The sequence below is a fragment of the Mytilus californianus genome, unplaced genomic scaffold (genome assembly GCF_021869535.1).
Source record: "Mytilus californianus isolate M0D057914Y unplaced genomic scaffold, xbMytCali1.0.p SCAF_10, whole genome shotgun sequence".
Classification (NCBI taxonomy): Eukaryota; Metazoa; Mollusca; class Bivalvia; order Mytilida; family Mytilidae; genus Mytilus; species Mytilus californianus.
Genome location: NW_026262582.1, coordinates 4349493 through 4365436, shown reverse-complemented (window position 1 = coordinate 4365436; position 15944 = coordinate 4349493). Strand labels below are relative to the sequence as shown.

The following is a 15944-nucleotide window of genomic DNA, read 5'->3' as shown; positions in this document are numbered from 1 at the left end:
ACGGAGCCTAGGCTCACATCGAACAGCAACCTATACAGGGTCCCAAAAATGACTAGTGTAAAACCATTCAAACAGGAAAACCAACGGTCTAATCTATATAAAAAACGAGAAACGAGAAACACTTATGAACCACATCAACAAACGACAACCACTGAACACCAAGTTCCTGACTTAGAACAGGTGCAATCAGCGGGTTTACACGCTTTAATAGGCGCCAACCTTCACCCTACCTGAAACAATAGTGTAACATCACAACACAGAAAGACATACTATAAAATATCAATTGAAATGGCTTAACTCAATCAAAAGACATATTAACAAAAACAAGTGAACATACACTGAACGAATAAATTTGATCTATGGCACAATGTAAATACAAAATTGATAAAACAAGGGGTTAGATTTAAAACAATATCAGAAAGACAACCATAACCTTTGACAAAATGCCGCCAAATAAAATAACGTACACAGGTAAATAAAAATAATTGTGTTGTAAGGTATACATGGAGTACGGAAATAATTTTACAAACTAAATAATTTTGTTGTTCCTAGAACGAGAACAAAAGTGAAAATTTATCGTCATTAAGACGTCATATTATAATTAACTTAAGTTAAAATCTTGAAGTAGTAGAACAAGCGAAATGTTCTGGGAAAAACCGTAACAATGCACAATACATGTATAAGATGTGACACACTGGGATAATCGACTAGAATTAATGGAAACGAGTTTATCAAAACTGCACGTTCTATGAGCAACACTACAGGTGCCGCATGTTGAGCAAGGATCAGCTTATCTGTCTTAGGCAACTGAGATCCCATCGAATTAAGTTGAGGTCAATGTTGCTTGGTCTTTAGTTTTCTATGTTGTATTGTTTTGTAGACTGACATTGTGTCTTTCGTCGTTTTTCGTCAAGGTAATGTCGGGTTTTCTTCGATTTAAGATTTTGATTGTCCTTGTGGTATCTTCCGATGTTAAAATGATAGTCTACCCTATATCTAAATGTATTGGGTGTAAAATGCATTGTAAGTGCATCAGCTAACGTCGAGTCTTGGCGGATACTATGCCAAATGAACATGTACAGATTACTTTAGCTTCTTAACATAATTATAGGTATCGATCCAATAATATACACACTCAATTTATTGGAATGCTGGGAAATTTTGTCAGTTCCTGTTCAAGGTCAAAGATTTAACCAGGGTAATGCATTTTATATCTAAAAATTAACCCAATCACAACAAAAAGGGAAAATGTGAAGAAAAAGTAACACTACCCAACAACCTTAAAAAAACTTTATCATACTGTCGTTTTATTTTCATGCTGCGGTGATTTCGACATGGAAAGGAAATAATATGTACATGAAATAATATCCATGAAATATTGGAAAATAACCGATATACCAAAGGTACGGCGCTTATTTCTCTATTCTTCATCTTGTTCATCAACAGTTGCGGGAAAATTTTCATTAAAAGGCTGAAAAGCTTTTAACTTTATACAGCAAGTTAATTTAAAAAGATTGTCCCCAGAGGTATTTATCGATAGACGCTTCATATTTTTTTCATGGGACACTCGCGGCATGTGTAATGGATGCAAAATGAACCTTGTTGCACTTACCTCGGAGATATAGATACCTATATATGTTAATCCTATTGAAAAGGGTGCGTTTGGTAAATTGTTGAATCGTATGTCTACCTGAAATATCAATGATTATTTAAATATGACGACCACTAAAAGATAAAGTTAATTAAAAATATGCAGATTATATGATATATCATTAAATTCATTTACCCCCCGGTGTTTTAGGTTAGGTTCGTGTTTCTCAATCATGTGTTTTCTGTGTAATGTTTTCGACTGTTGTTTGTCTGTTTGTCTTTTGTTGTCATGATGTTGTCTGTTTTTCTACAACTTCCGATTTTTCTTCCATGCTTCACTCCGAGAAGCAGTTATTTTCATTTAGTTTTTGTTATTGGTAATTTTATCTATTAAGCAAATAATACAATTTTTTGCATCTCGCTCATCGTACATATAAGTAAAAATTTATGTAAGGTCACAAACTGAATCAAAGTTGCCCCTTGATTTTTAAAGTCCAAATTTGGTTATAAACTAAGTACCGATTGTTTATAAAGTTAAGTCACGTTTTGGTTATAAAGCTATGTCCTGTTTGGGTATAAAGTTAAGTCACGTTGGTTATAAAGCTAAGTCTAGTTTTTGTTATAAAGCTAAGTCTCGTTTGGTTATAAATCTAAGTCCCGTTTAGTTTTAAAGCTTAGTCCCTATCCCTCTTGGTCTTAAATGCAGGTGTCGATATGGTTACATGCATATAGTTTATTCCCGATTCGTTATGAAGGTAAGTCCCTTTTTGGTTATAAAGATAATAACCGTTCCGTTTTAAAGTTAAGTCCCGTTTGGTTATCAAGCTTATTCCCGTTTTCAAATTCTTCTTCATTTGGATAGCAAAACCTTATTTATCTTGAAAGTCAATTTTAATATGAATTTTGTCTAACACAGGGGAAAAGATGCAAAACCAAGTACTAAAATGTGTTAGAAATGAGCATTATTTTGTTTAATCTCAGACCACTTTCATTCCGTCAGATTTCTTAGAAAATGGTTGCTGTCCGAGTCTTTTTAGCTTATTATCTTACCCCATTAATCATGAATGCATAATATGTGTTAATTCTTTCCATAGCAAGTGTTTTATTCTGTCCACTTTCGTCCATCCAACTGAAAAAGAAAATCAATATTTGAAAAAAAACTTCATGATAAGCTATACAATTCAACAGTATAATGTTTATATTAAGGGTTTTTCTTATTTTAGATTTTGATATTATCTGTTGCACGTATGTCATATGATTTAATTCCGAGTAGCCAATGTTTCGGTGATGACATGTCTTGTACGGTTCATATTGATTGATTTAATTCCGTGTAATGTTTCGGTGGTGACATGTCTTGTACGGTTCATGTTGATTGATTTAATTCCGTGTAGCCAATGTTTCGGTGGTGTCCTGTCTTGTACGGTTCATGTTGATTGATTTAATTCCGTGTACTGTTTCGGTGGTGACATGTCTTGTACGGTTCATGTTGATTTATTTAATTCCGTGTAATGTTTCGGTGGTGACATGTCTTGTACGGTTCATGTTGATTGATTTAATTCCGTGTAATGTTTCGGTGGTGATATGTCTTGTACGGGTCATGTTGATTGATTTAATTCCGTGTACTGTTTCGGTGGTGTCATGTCTTGTACGGTTCATGTTGATTTATTTAATTCCGTGTAGCCAATGTTTCGGTGGTGTCATGTCTTGTACGGTTCATGTTGATTGATTTAATTCCGTGTAGCCAATGTTTCGGTGGTGTCATGTCTTGTACGGTTCATGTTGATTGATTTAATTCCGTGTAGCCAATGTTTCGGTGGTGTCATGTCTTGTACGGTTCATGTTGATTGATTTAATTCCGTGTAGCCAATGTTTCGGTGGTGTCATGTCTTGTACGGTTCATGTTGATTGATTTAATTCCGTGTATCCAATATTTCGGTGGTGTCCTGTCTTGTACGGTTCATGTTGATTGATTTAATTCCGTGTAGCCAATGTTTCGGTGGTGTCCTGTCTTGTACGGTTCATGTTGATTGATTTAATTCCGTGTAGCCAATGTTTCGGTGGTGTCCTGTCTTGTACGGTTCATGTTGATTGATTTAATTCCGTGTAGCCAATGTTTCGGTGATGACATGTCTTGTACGGTTCATGTTGATTGATTTCATTCCGTGTAGCCAATGTTTCGGTGGTGTTCTGTCTTGTACGGTTCATGTTGATTGTAAACTATCAAAGATTTACCATTAACACCTAATACCAAAGAATTAAGAAAGAAATTTCCTGTTGTTTAATTTTGGTATATATTCTTCATAAAGAAGATTTCATACAGCAACATCAAAAACATCAAAAACAGCACGGAAAGATACGATCTTGTACAAGACCCAAAAGAAACAGCACAATGCAGAGAAACAAAAGAAACTATTCTCCCCCCCCCCCCAAAAAAAAAAACCAGACGCAATGATTGAACAACTATACTAGAATTGTATAACCGTATAAATAAAAGTACGTTAAGTGAATATAGAAGAAGGTCTGTCAATGATATATTTAACAGATATATAGCAAACTAAGTTTTAAGGGAGCATTTTGCGCGAACATTTTTTAAAAAGTTTTTTTCGACGCTATAAATCAAATTATTTTTTTCAAAATTTAACACTATAAGGTATGGGGAAAATGGGATTCAGAATATTTTTTTGACATCTTCTTGACCACAATATTTTTTTCATCAAATTGGGGATCAGAATATTTTTTTTAGGAGAAAATCATAACCGCCCCCATACCCCCCCCCCCCCTCCCCCTTGAAGTTAAATGGTTGTTCCCTAATATACTATCATAAATACTTACAATTTAAAAACTGAATAATCTATTACAAGAAATATTTCTATGGCATATCTAAATGTTTGTCTTTTGAATCTTTGATTATTTTCTGCTTGACTATTGTGAGAAACATTACCTAAAATGAATGGAAAGCAGCTTGTAAAAATATGTCAAGTTACACGAATCTCACGGATTGATTTGAAGTTTAAACTCACCGAGCCTCGCGTTACTTACTGTTTTTTAAGCCCAGTAAAATAAACGTTTAATTTCCAAACATAGTAAGACTACCGCTATCCATTACACTACATGCGTGTGTTGTATATATATTTGTTTTGTAACGAGATCTTATATTTTTAGCATACTAGTTTTCTGTTATTGAGAATTTTTGACAAGCGGCAATGATACGAGATCTCATGCGATTGGTGTAGGTGTTTACGAGATCTCACGCGATTGGTGTAGGTGTTGAAGCAGAACATTGCTTCAGTATCATTTATCACAATTCAAGTTTTATTTTTTGCGATGTTCGTCTTTTCGATCTGTTTAGCATTAATAAAAAAAAATAGCTCTAATTTCTTTTTTACAATCTATTTGTTTATGAGTAAAAGGAAATGTGGGATAAACATCAATATTGAGACAGCAAACCTAGTTCATATCATCAAAGATTTGTTAAGTTTTAAGTTTTTATTTCCGTGAAGGGTTTTTTAAAGCACTAAGTTTTCTCCTTGACAACATTTATATACGTTTCGGCAATAAAGTTTATCGACAGGTAGTAGGCATTCCTATGGGCACCAGTTGTGCCCCTTTAATAGCAGACCTATTCCTTAACTGTTATGAATCGCAGTTTATGGCCAAAGGCAGTAAAGAACCGTCTAAATTCCATTTAATTGATGAAATCAACAACACTTACCGTTATCTCGTTAAATAATCAAGAATTCTCTAAATATACTGCTGAAATTTACCCAAAGGAACTTACTTTAAATAAATCAAATATTAACAGCAATACCTGTCCTTTCCTAGATTAAGATATTTCAGTATTACACCAGAAACTCTCCACAAAAATTTACGACAAAAGGGATGATTTTTCTTTCCCTATTGTTAATTTTCCCTTTTTGGACGGTGATGTTCCTTTCGCACCGTCTTACGGTGTTTATATATCCCAATTCGTTTGCTATGCTCGTGTCTGTAGTGACGTTTTGGATTTCAATGAGCGTAATCTATGTATTATTGGTAAATTATTAAGTCAGGAATTTCGTTACCACAAATTACTTAAAACCTTTACTAAATTCCTCCATAGATAAAAAGATTTGGTCTGCAAGTTTGGCTGTACCTGTAGAAAACTTATTTCAAACGGTATAGCACATCCTAAATTTTACGGTGATGTTGTAAACCGAGTCCGGATATGATCCGGGTAAACTTATCAATCCATTAAACAATTTTATTTTAAAGTTTACCTATTCAACACTGTAATTAAATCTTTGAATATTGTTTTTATTGGTATAAATATTGATTTTGTTATCAGTAAATTAAAACCATACTAAATATTACACATATTTACTTTCACGGTACTACAATCTGTCTTAGTGTCTTTTTGTTGAGGGGATGTATAAGTACCACGTCCACTCTGTGTTTTTGTTAGATGTATTTCTATTTGTATCCATCTGATAAGTTAAGCCTTTTTCAACTGATTTTTATAGTTTGTTCTTATGTTGTACTGTTACACCACTGTCCCAGGCTAGAGGGAGGGTTGAGCGCTCACAAACATGTTTAACCCCGCCACATTCTTTATGTGTCTGTCCCAAGTCAGGATCCTGTAATTCAGTGGTTGCGGTTGGTTCATGTCTGTCATATTTGTTTTTTGTAAATTGTTTTGTTATAACTTAGGCCGTTAGATTTCTCAATTGAATTGTTTCATATTTTTTATGTTGGGGCCTTTTATAGCCGACCATACGGTATGGGTTTTCCCATTGTTGAAGGCCTTACTGCTGCCTATAATTGCTTACATCCACTTCATTTGAACATTTGTCTCATTGGCAATCATACCACATATCTTTATTTTCATATTTCTATATCATTTTTGACAAATTCCGACTTTTTTTTAAGATAAAATCACATCAGTTTTCTCTCGACAGCGACTCGGTTAAGGTTTTCCCTAATACATACCATACATATTAGTTACGTTTTCACTGTCAATAATAAATGATTAAAGTAGACCAAAACCCTTTGTTACACATGTTTATCACTCAAATTTAATCTTTTTGAACTTTTGACGATCTATTTAATTCTCAATCATTTCATATTAACAATTAATAATATTATACCACAACAGACATGATTACCTGTTTAAATTCTTTACAAATTCCACTTTTAAAGGGAACGTTGTATAGTAAACTTATTTATGGGTCATTAAAATTCTTTGCATGTAAAGTCCATCAATGGTTTAGTTATTGCATGTTGTAAATTAAAGATTTTCCATTTTCAAACTCAATCGGTTGTTATATATAAACATTGTATACTCAGTGCCGTGTTTATGTTACGCGATGAAGAAATTATCCGCATTGCATACGTGATGGAGGGAGAGCTAATTGATTTAGTTGTTGAAAGATTATGAAAAGATTGATTTGCAGACTAATTGATAAAACTGCTGATTCATTGATTTGTTGAGTGGCGGAGTGATTAAATAATGAAGCTAATGATTAATATGCATATCAAATAAGTAAATGGTTAATTGATTACCTGATTGGTTAATTGATTGATTGATCAATTCACTGCTGGACGTTTATTTTTAAGGTATAAATTCACCCCAATTCAGATCAAGAAAAATTCTGATATTTGTTTAGCGGCAATTCTTGAACAATTTGGGAAAAGATATTTTTCGTTGACAAAAGAATTAGTCATTCTTGTTTGCAGAAAAAAATCTGTCTTACATCAAAATGTCTAATGACGCTAAGACAAGCAATACAAACACAATTGGTACAAAGCATATACCACTGTGTCAGTATAAAGATTTGCAAGTACCTTTTTCTTATTTTTTGAATTAATAGTTATATCTCTATGTGTGTGATATCATTGCAGTGCATGTACAATCAGTATAAACAGAAATTAAAGTACAGGTAAAATCAGTAGAAGAAAACTTAAAGTACATGTACAATCGACACCAAAAAGTATTATACTAATATTTTATTCTACATCATGTTTAAGTTTTTGTTTTTACTGTACTTGTCGTCCTGATTATGCATGCAATATTTGCCGCTGGACGTTGAATAAACAACATTCATTCTACTGAACTGAATAAAAAAGATTTGAATATCATTTTCTCAGAATTAAAGATTGTTCAGTTTCTTATAATTTATCTTTTCCTGTTATTGATCGTTGAGTATAACTAATATCATTTTATTAGTAGTACAAATAAAATTGTTGTTTCGCATTTCTACTCGGAGTATCACTTCTATTGTTAATAGGTGGTTTCAGTAAGTCAAAACGATACATGATAAACAATCATGTATAGAATTATAACAAAATGGATGAAAACTCTAGAGAAGATATGTTATACCACTTTATTTCCGTTTAAAAGTTTCAGTTTTGATTAATCTAGGAAACGAAAACAATTTTAAATCAATGTTTCATACGTTGTGTTGCTCAGTATAGGATCGAACGCGGTACAAGGTCGTTAAATTTAAATTTAAATTCAAAATTTAAAACCCATATATTACGTCAAGTGCAACTTAGATAACGGAGTGATATATATTGTAGTAGATTAAGGATAAAACAGTTGGATAATGTAAAATATAGACAAAAAAGGAACAAAACTTGCTTTGACTATGGACGTCACTAAAGTACTTACAACCGATCTCCCTGCCGTTGTTGGACTAGTTGAAGATGGGGATATTCTTTGGATCCATAACCCCCAAGAAAAAATACTTCAAAAAGTGAAAGTCAATGACGAAATAGATTTAATTCAAGAATTGAACGGCGTTAAAGTGTATGACATAGCGAAACTGGTCAATGATGAAGGATATCTATTGTCAATTTACAGTAATCATACTCTTACAATGTTAACTACGAAAGGACAATTAAAACCATTGTCAAATATATCACCATTTCTTCCATTAGGAATTCATATAACGAAAGAAAACGATATTTTAGTAGGATTCCAGGAAAATGCCTCAACCTTTCCAATAACTGAAACATCTCGAAGAGGAATTAAAAAGCTTGGTATGGACAGGAAAGTAAAGTTTAATTTTGAATACGACAAAGACAAACGCAGGTTATTTACATGTCCGTACCGTATAACAACGAATATCAACGGCGACATCTGTGTGTCTGACATTATCACGGCCGATAACTCTGGAAGAGTTGCTGTTCTTGGTAATGACGGCTTAGTGAAATGGAGTTATATAGGAAATCCAGAGGTAAACGGTGGATGGAACAAATTTAACCCTGAAGGAATAGCTACGACCTCCCAAGGTCATATAGTCATCACTGACTGTAACAATCATGCTATACATGTTTTATCTATGGAAGGAAATTTGCTATTGTGCCAGAAAACAATGCAGCTAAACTTTATTGCTCCATGTAGTGTATGTATTGGTGAAAATGACACTTTGAAAATCGGTTGTTCGTCAACGACAGGCAAAAGTGAGGCTCAAATAGTGTTCCTTAAGTTAAACATCGAAACATACTAAAGACAAAGTTGGTGACTTTCTTGTTCGGGTAAAGTAAACTTTATGATTCCGAAAAATATTGCACAGCCTTAAGTTCCATATATTGCAACATATTTATCATAGACTGTTCTTAAGAACAATGATTGTAAATCAAGGCAAAAAGTGCGATCATTATACATGCTATGCTTATGGTATGAGTGAAATGAGACTTGGAGTACACGTTTATTAAGGGCGCAACCTAACAAAAACAAAACATGACACCACGAGTTTGGAATACCATATGTTACAATATAAAAGTGTCTATTTAATATGTCAACCTAATCGTCTCTGAGTTGACTTTAGATGTAAAAACGTGAATAAGTTGTAGTTGTCTACTTTCTTCCTATTATATTTTCCCATTTACATGCCACTTATTTTACATTTCTCACTTTAGAAAACATTGTGTTGGTTTTTAACTTGAAATATATCTTATGTTCATCCGTAGGACAATATATCAAACCTGATACATTCCAATGATTCAACATTGTTTGCTTGTTATATTGACATTGTTTACGATTCCCAATGTGCGTGTTATGTAATGCATATGACACTAGAGAAAACAAGAAGAATAACAAACAAGACAAACGATTGTCATATTGTTCTCAGTCACGTTTTTTTTTCAACATTGTCACGACGTTATACAATTGTTGACATTTGATGAGGTTGATACAATGATTTTTAACCCCAGAGATATGATATTCATCGAGGACAACGGCCGAGGGTGAATATCATATCTCTGGGTTTATATATTATTGTATGAACGGATATCAAAATTAAACAATGGTTTTATTATGGCTTTTTTTATTCATCTTCAATGTTCTTGTATTTGTTGAAGATATTTAGCTGCTCCTTGTGTTTATGCTAAATATATCATTTGTTTTGGCAGTTGCTAACTTTTATAAGTTAATGAAATATTAAATTATAGATCTAACTTAAAAAAATAACAGCGAAAAAATCAAGAAGCAAAACGAGAATAACCATGATGTTATAAACCTACGTTTTGATGTTGAATAGATAAATTAGTATATGGGTACACGTCTGTTCCAAATCTTATATTAATCTCATATGATTTTCCCCCGTTGTGAATATAATCTTTTAAAAAAGAAGATTCTCTATGTTTTCAGCCAATAAGGAAACAGACGTTTTATAGTCATATAATACTAGTATATATCGTAATTCCTAGACACGACGCAATGTGAACAATTTTACAACAACATCATAGGCTTGAAAGGCTATCACAGAAAACAATAGTGCTTCTTGTTAGCTTTTCCATCTACTTTTTTGTGACAAGGGGTCCTCTGAAACTTAAGGGGCGTTTAACTGTTAAAGCCTTTCAAAATAAAATATAGGATATTCTTTTCCAGATTTCTGTTCTGTAATTTTGTGACAAGTATTTGCTGAGCTAAGGGATAATTTATCTGTACCTACCTTCTACAATAAAATCATTAAAGGACAGTAAAGGATCTGGTTTAGTAATCCGGTGAATGATTCTATTCGTAGTATGTTTCGTGGTATTTGTTGGAAATACAAAATATGTCTCTTCTCTTAGAGTAAATGATCCAGTCTGGAAAAAATGGAATTCTTTATTCTTATGTTTTATATGCTGTTTTGTAAATATAATGCTTAAATCAAATCAATTTTAGGAAAAAAATACAGCGATGTACTTGTGTCAATATTTCTTTTTAATTTTTATTTAATTCGAATTGATTTCGTCCGTGGAATGAAATATTTAATATTAAACAAATTAAAGTTTTAAGAAACAATGAATTTTTTAATTGAAAGCACAATATATGTTTGAGGTTTGAGACGACTACATTGTAAGTTTTATATGGAGATGAGATCAGACAAAGCTGAAGGAAATATTAATTCTGTTACTGTCATTTTTGATTGTGTATTTCCTCCAGTAAATATATTTACACATTCTTGGCTTTCAATCTTTTTCTTTTTAGCTTTCCTGATGAAGGTCAATCCAGAAGAGCACCTCGGATGCTCCAAATTTACTTACAAGCACTGGGTCGATACTGCTGCTGGTGAACTATAAGTCCCCGAGAGTACCTAAAGCTTAGTATCGGGTGCTTCGCCACTGACCTTAAACACATAGTTCTTGAATGTTCCGTTGATAAATTTTGAAATTATTATAAATCTAAGGTTCCAGCATTTTTTTTAAAGTTTCTTAAAATCGTTAAAAGTACTTTAGAACTACCTTTATATGATGTGATATAAAGTTCTCCGAAATTATTTTAATCTATAAAATATTTTAAGCAAACAGGATTATGAATTATTTGAGAAATTTCCCTGTAGTTTTTACTGACTGATATCGACTTCTGATAACTAACAGGTTATCATATTATTTACACTTCCTGTTTGTATACTAGATCAAAATGTAGATATATTTTCATTGATCAGTATATTACTATCTTTCCGTATATATAAGTCATATATGATGCATATGATATACTATTATGTATTATGTATTATTCCCTTTGAATAAACGTTTAAATATATATTAGTACAAAGCCCAGGGTCGGTTCAAGTATCTAATGATTGGGCGAAACAGTGGGGGGGATTTCTTGGGTCCATACGCTAAGGAAAAAAGAGGTTCAATTATTTTACTAAATTATGGGTCACACTTACCAGTGCATAATCAATACATGGATCCTGGCATTCGACATGAAATGATGCGCCTCTGTTTAAATCTTGATAATATCTTTCCGTTGGTTGTAACTACAAGAAAATAATTGAAAGATGTGACATTATACGTGTTTGTTTTCGGTGTTAATAATTTGTCAAAGTTTGTGATTTGTTCAGTTTAAGGTGAACTGCTAATTGTAAGTCAATGATATGTAATATGCATTTGTTTTATCATTGGCACATGTTCATGGAGATTATTTGGCCCTGCACCTTTAGTCATGGTTCATTAACGTTGCGTGTTTTGCATAGATACATGTTAAAGTTTTGCCATTATGATTCAACAATTGCATTATAATATCAAAATTGCACAAAGGCGAGACATATCTCTGTGTCAACAGTTTATGTTATATAAATAAAAATATTTCGCTTTCATATTTATCCCTGGAAATATGTGCGTTTTTAATCAGTGACTGGTAACTAATGATCCAGTCAATCTATGCAGGAAAGGCGTACACATCAATAAAAGTGCATTAGAAACTACTTGGGTGTTTTTGTGTCCAGGATGTCATCATATTTGTAATACATTTACTAAAAGTCCAAGTTAAAAGTGGTGGTAACAAATGATTTTTGGTTAAAACCATCGTTTTAAATAAATAAAAAATTGATATTTAAAGACAAAACTAAGATTTTATCATAAAATCTCCTTTAAAAGGAATAGGAAACCGGAACATTTTCCCACATTGTGATAACAATGATGATTGTTTACGGAAACGGACAAAATGTTATCACCAAAAATTACTATTTTGAGTCAAAATCTAAGATTTTTATCATGAAATCTCCGAAAACAGGAAACCGAATAATTGTCCAATGTAAGGGAACTACCATTTGATTTTTATCGAGGTCACTGTTCCTTTTAATATCTTCTTACTTTTTATCGACACACAAACTAAGTGAAAATTTGAAAAAAATGAATACGTACTTTAGTTATTTCGGCATCTTTGATTATCTCCCCATTAATGTTTCTATGGATAGGTGGCAGTGCTAAAAGCTTTGTGTTTGTAATAAGATCAAGATTGACTAGTTCATCCTGGAAAACGAATCTTGGTGACAGTTTGCGTGGAAGACTAGGTACAGTGGATCGTTTTGCTCTTATTGAAGCATCAGAAGAAAAAGAAAAGGATACATAAGCTGAAAAATAAAAACATCTCGGACGTTTATATATATAGAAATGTTTGAAGTGATGATACATAAAATACCCAAAAGGAACATGTGAACGTTTTTTTTAAGCATTGAAAAGTCATTTAAGTAATGATTGTACACCTTGTAACATTGAAATATTACCGTGACCTTGATTTCAAAATTCTCAAAAGTCTACGTAGCAAAGGTATGAGGTTTGATTTAGATTCTTAGTAACCGTCTATCCTTCTGAAGAAACTGAGTTAACATCTCGGTTGCTTTGAATCGTGCTGCTCTATTTTTAGTCCTGTGTATATTTTTTTGCTCTATATTTAGTCCTGTGTGTAATGATTTGTCGGTTGTTGTTTTGTCTTTAATTTTTTTTGCCGTGTTGTTTTCTGGCTGTTTTTTCTGGCTGTTCTTTTTGGTATATCAAACCAAACTGACATTTATGAGGGTCCGGAAAGGCTTTTCAAAATAGAGAATATTGGGAACAAAATAGAAAATAATGGGATGAAAATAAAGAATAAATAAAAATGGACCAAACAAATAAAGGAGACAGAAAAGTGTGCCAAAAAATATAGAATAGAATATATATATATATATATATAAGGAATAAGAAAGATAACCGCTGACTGTTTTGACTGTTATTTCAAGGCATTAATAGTTTAAACACTTAAAAATAGTGTATTTTCCTTTTCAAGTTTTTAGTATCGTGAAACTTGAAAACTTGAAACTTTTATTTTTCAAGACCCTATGAGGGGTATGTGAATATAAACAGTAATAACAACAAAAACATATATACATTAACAATGGGATGAATGGAATGACATGGTTACATATGCAGTTGTATAAAGTACATGCTTTATGAAATTTGCAGTGGAAGGCAAATCTAATTATAACAGACGGAATCTATCTAACTCATAACAGATAGAACAACTTTACAAAATTTGGCAAGTTCGACAGTTAATCTTAAGTCATCAGAAAAAGATTTCATGCGCACTTATGGTAGTTTATTACGTTTACACTTATTTCGATTGATTGAATGTTGTTTGTTGAATGTTCAGCGACAAATAGTTCATGCATGTTCTGGACGAGAACAACTAAAACAATACATTTAATATGTAGGGTATTGCAAAGGTGGTTGACAAGATTTGAGGGTAGGAAGTTTGAATTGCCACTAGAAAAGGGAAACGTTAAGATATGGCAGAATTTGGTGGTGGAACAGGTAGGCCACTTATGGAGACCTCAACTATTGTTACGGGTTTTTTTTTAACGTGCAGAGAGCGTTGCACGGTTACAACACGGGGTTTCGGATAAAACATCTCATTCCAACTGATGTGTTGTGCATTTGATACCCACAACTACTGACGTCCCTGTGTGCGTTTTGTCTCTCAAAACTAATTGTGCAATACGTATATTTGAACACACAGATTGACATGTATGAACGATTGTCTTATCAACTTATTACAATAAGTACAAAAAATAACTGTACCTTGATGGTTAGATTTGTATGAATCTGGCATGTGTAGACAATTAACTGCAGAAAAATCCAAATTAAGACAAGAAAAGAGGAAGACAATCGGCAAAAAGTTAGGAAGTGTCATTTTTAAGGCGAAAAGCACGAACCATCAAATACATCGAAAAATCAACACGTTATTTATCCAAAAGCTACTCTGCAACAATAGCTCATTCTGCGGCCATCAAAATTGTTTTGTTAACCTGTCATATCCCATTATTGATAACTATAATATATATACTGTAAACGGTTTACAAGGAATAAGAAATATTCTTTACATTTTTGCTAATTCAGTTACGTCTAACACCTAGTTAAGATTACACATCGTTTTTGTTTCAAATAGGTCGTCCATTGTTGGCGTGATTAAATAACATATATTGTAAAACAATTAAACAATGACTTCGTTAACTTATTAGTTCTTTTGTTCAATTTAAAAAAAAGTTATTTGTACACTTTAACGTACGACTGAATGGTTTATTAAATATCAGATATTTTCATTATTCAAAATTTATCATAAATTACAACCTTGCAGACAGTTACCGTAATATAACTTTGCCCTACTTTAACAAATTAAAATAAGTATATCAGCATTTTTTCCATACGCGGCACTTATTTTCATGGATGATAACACGTTATTATCAATATAACAAATACATATTTCGATTGCATTGATAAAACAGATTGTTTACCACCTAAAAAGAAACATTTTTTGTATACATCTTTAATTTCGAAAGCCAAAGTACAATGGTATAGAGACTAGCAAATATAAATAAACAGTTGCTGATCAGAGCCTTTTATAGCTGAATATATTGTTATGGTTTTTGCTCATTGTTGAAAGCGTACATTGACCTGTAGTTGTAATAATCCTTGCCCCTTGATCTTTGATGGATAGTTTTATCATTGTCAATTATACCACATCTCCTTATTTTAATATTCGTGATATCACTTTGAATACAAATGCAGTGTAGAGACATAAAGTATTTACCCAGGATATTCTGAGTATAACAAATTTGCACTTTTTGGTTTGTTGAGACGTATTTTTGTCCCCCGCGCAACGCGTTGCGGGGAACATAGAAATACCGTCCATCCGTCCATCCGTCCGGTCTTGTTAGCGCTCTCACTTGTACAGTTCTTGCCAGATTTTTATGAAACTTATATCATAAATTTATATCAGCAATTTCTAGGACGAATTCGAAAATCAGTGCCAATCAATGATTTTTAAAAGAGTTATGCCCCTTGGAAATATTGATTATATGAAAAATTGCATTGTTAGCGCCTTCATGTGTACAATTCCTGCTAGATTATGAAATTTATATTGTAAATTTATTTTATCAATGTCTCGGACAAATTAAAAAATCAGTGCCGATCAATTATTTGTAAAAGAGTTATGTCCCATGGAAATATTGATCTATTTGGAAAATTGCATTGTTAGCGCTCTCATGTGTACAAATCTTGCCAGAATTTTATGAAATTTATCTCATAGGTTTATATCAGCAATAACTTTGACACTTTAAAAAAAAAAG

At 32.5% G+C, this 15944-nt stretch overlaps 1 protein-coding gene across 2 annotated transcripts in view; it reads right to left on the bottom strand.

The window, feature by feature from the left end:
* Positions 1–14741, bottom strand: part of LOC127717485 (uncharacterized) — a 42242-nt gene extending 27501 nt beyond the window's left edge. Inside the window, exons 1-7 of one of the 2 annotated variants that reach the window (XM_052223152.1) lie at positions 14398–14741; positions 12706–12914; positions 11730–11819; positions 10524–10659; positions 4423–4531; positions 2641–2719; positions 1613–1690 (exon numbers count right to left, since the gene is read on the bottom strand). In XM_052223152.1, the coding sequence (XP_052079112.1) occupies positions 1613–1690; positions 2641–2719; positions 4423–4531; positions 10524–10659; positions 11730–11819; positions 12706–12914; positions 14398–14509 (813 nt within the window). In that variant the 5' untranslated portion in view covers positions 14510–14741. The remainder of the gene's footprint in view (positions 1–1612; positions 1691–2640; positions 2720–4422; positions 4532–10523; positions 10660–11729; positions 11820–12705; positions 12915–14397) is intronic. The other variant, XM_052223153.1, reaches the window with a different exon arrangement.
* Between the last annotated feature and the right edge of the window lie 1203 nt (positions 14742–15944).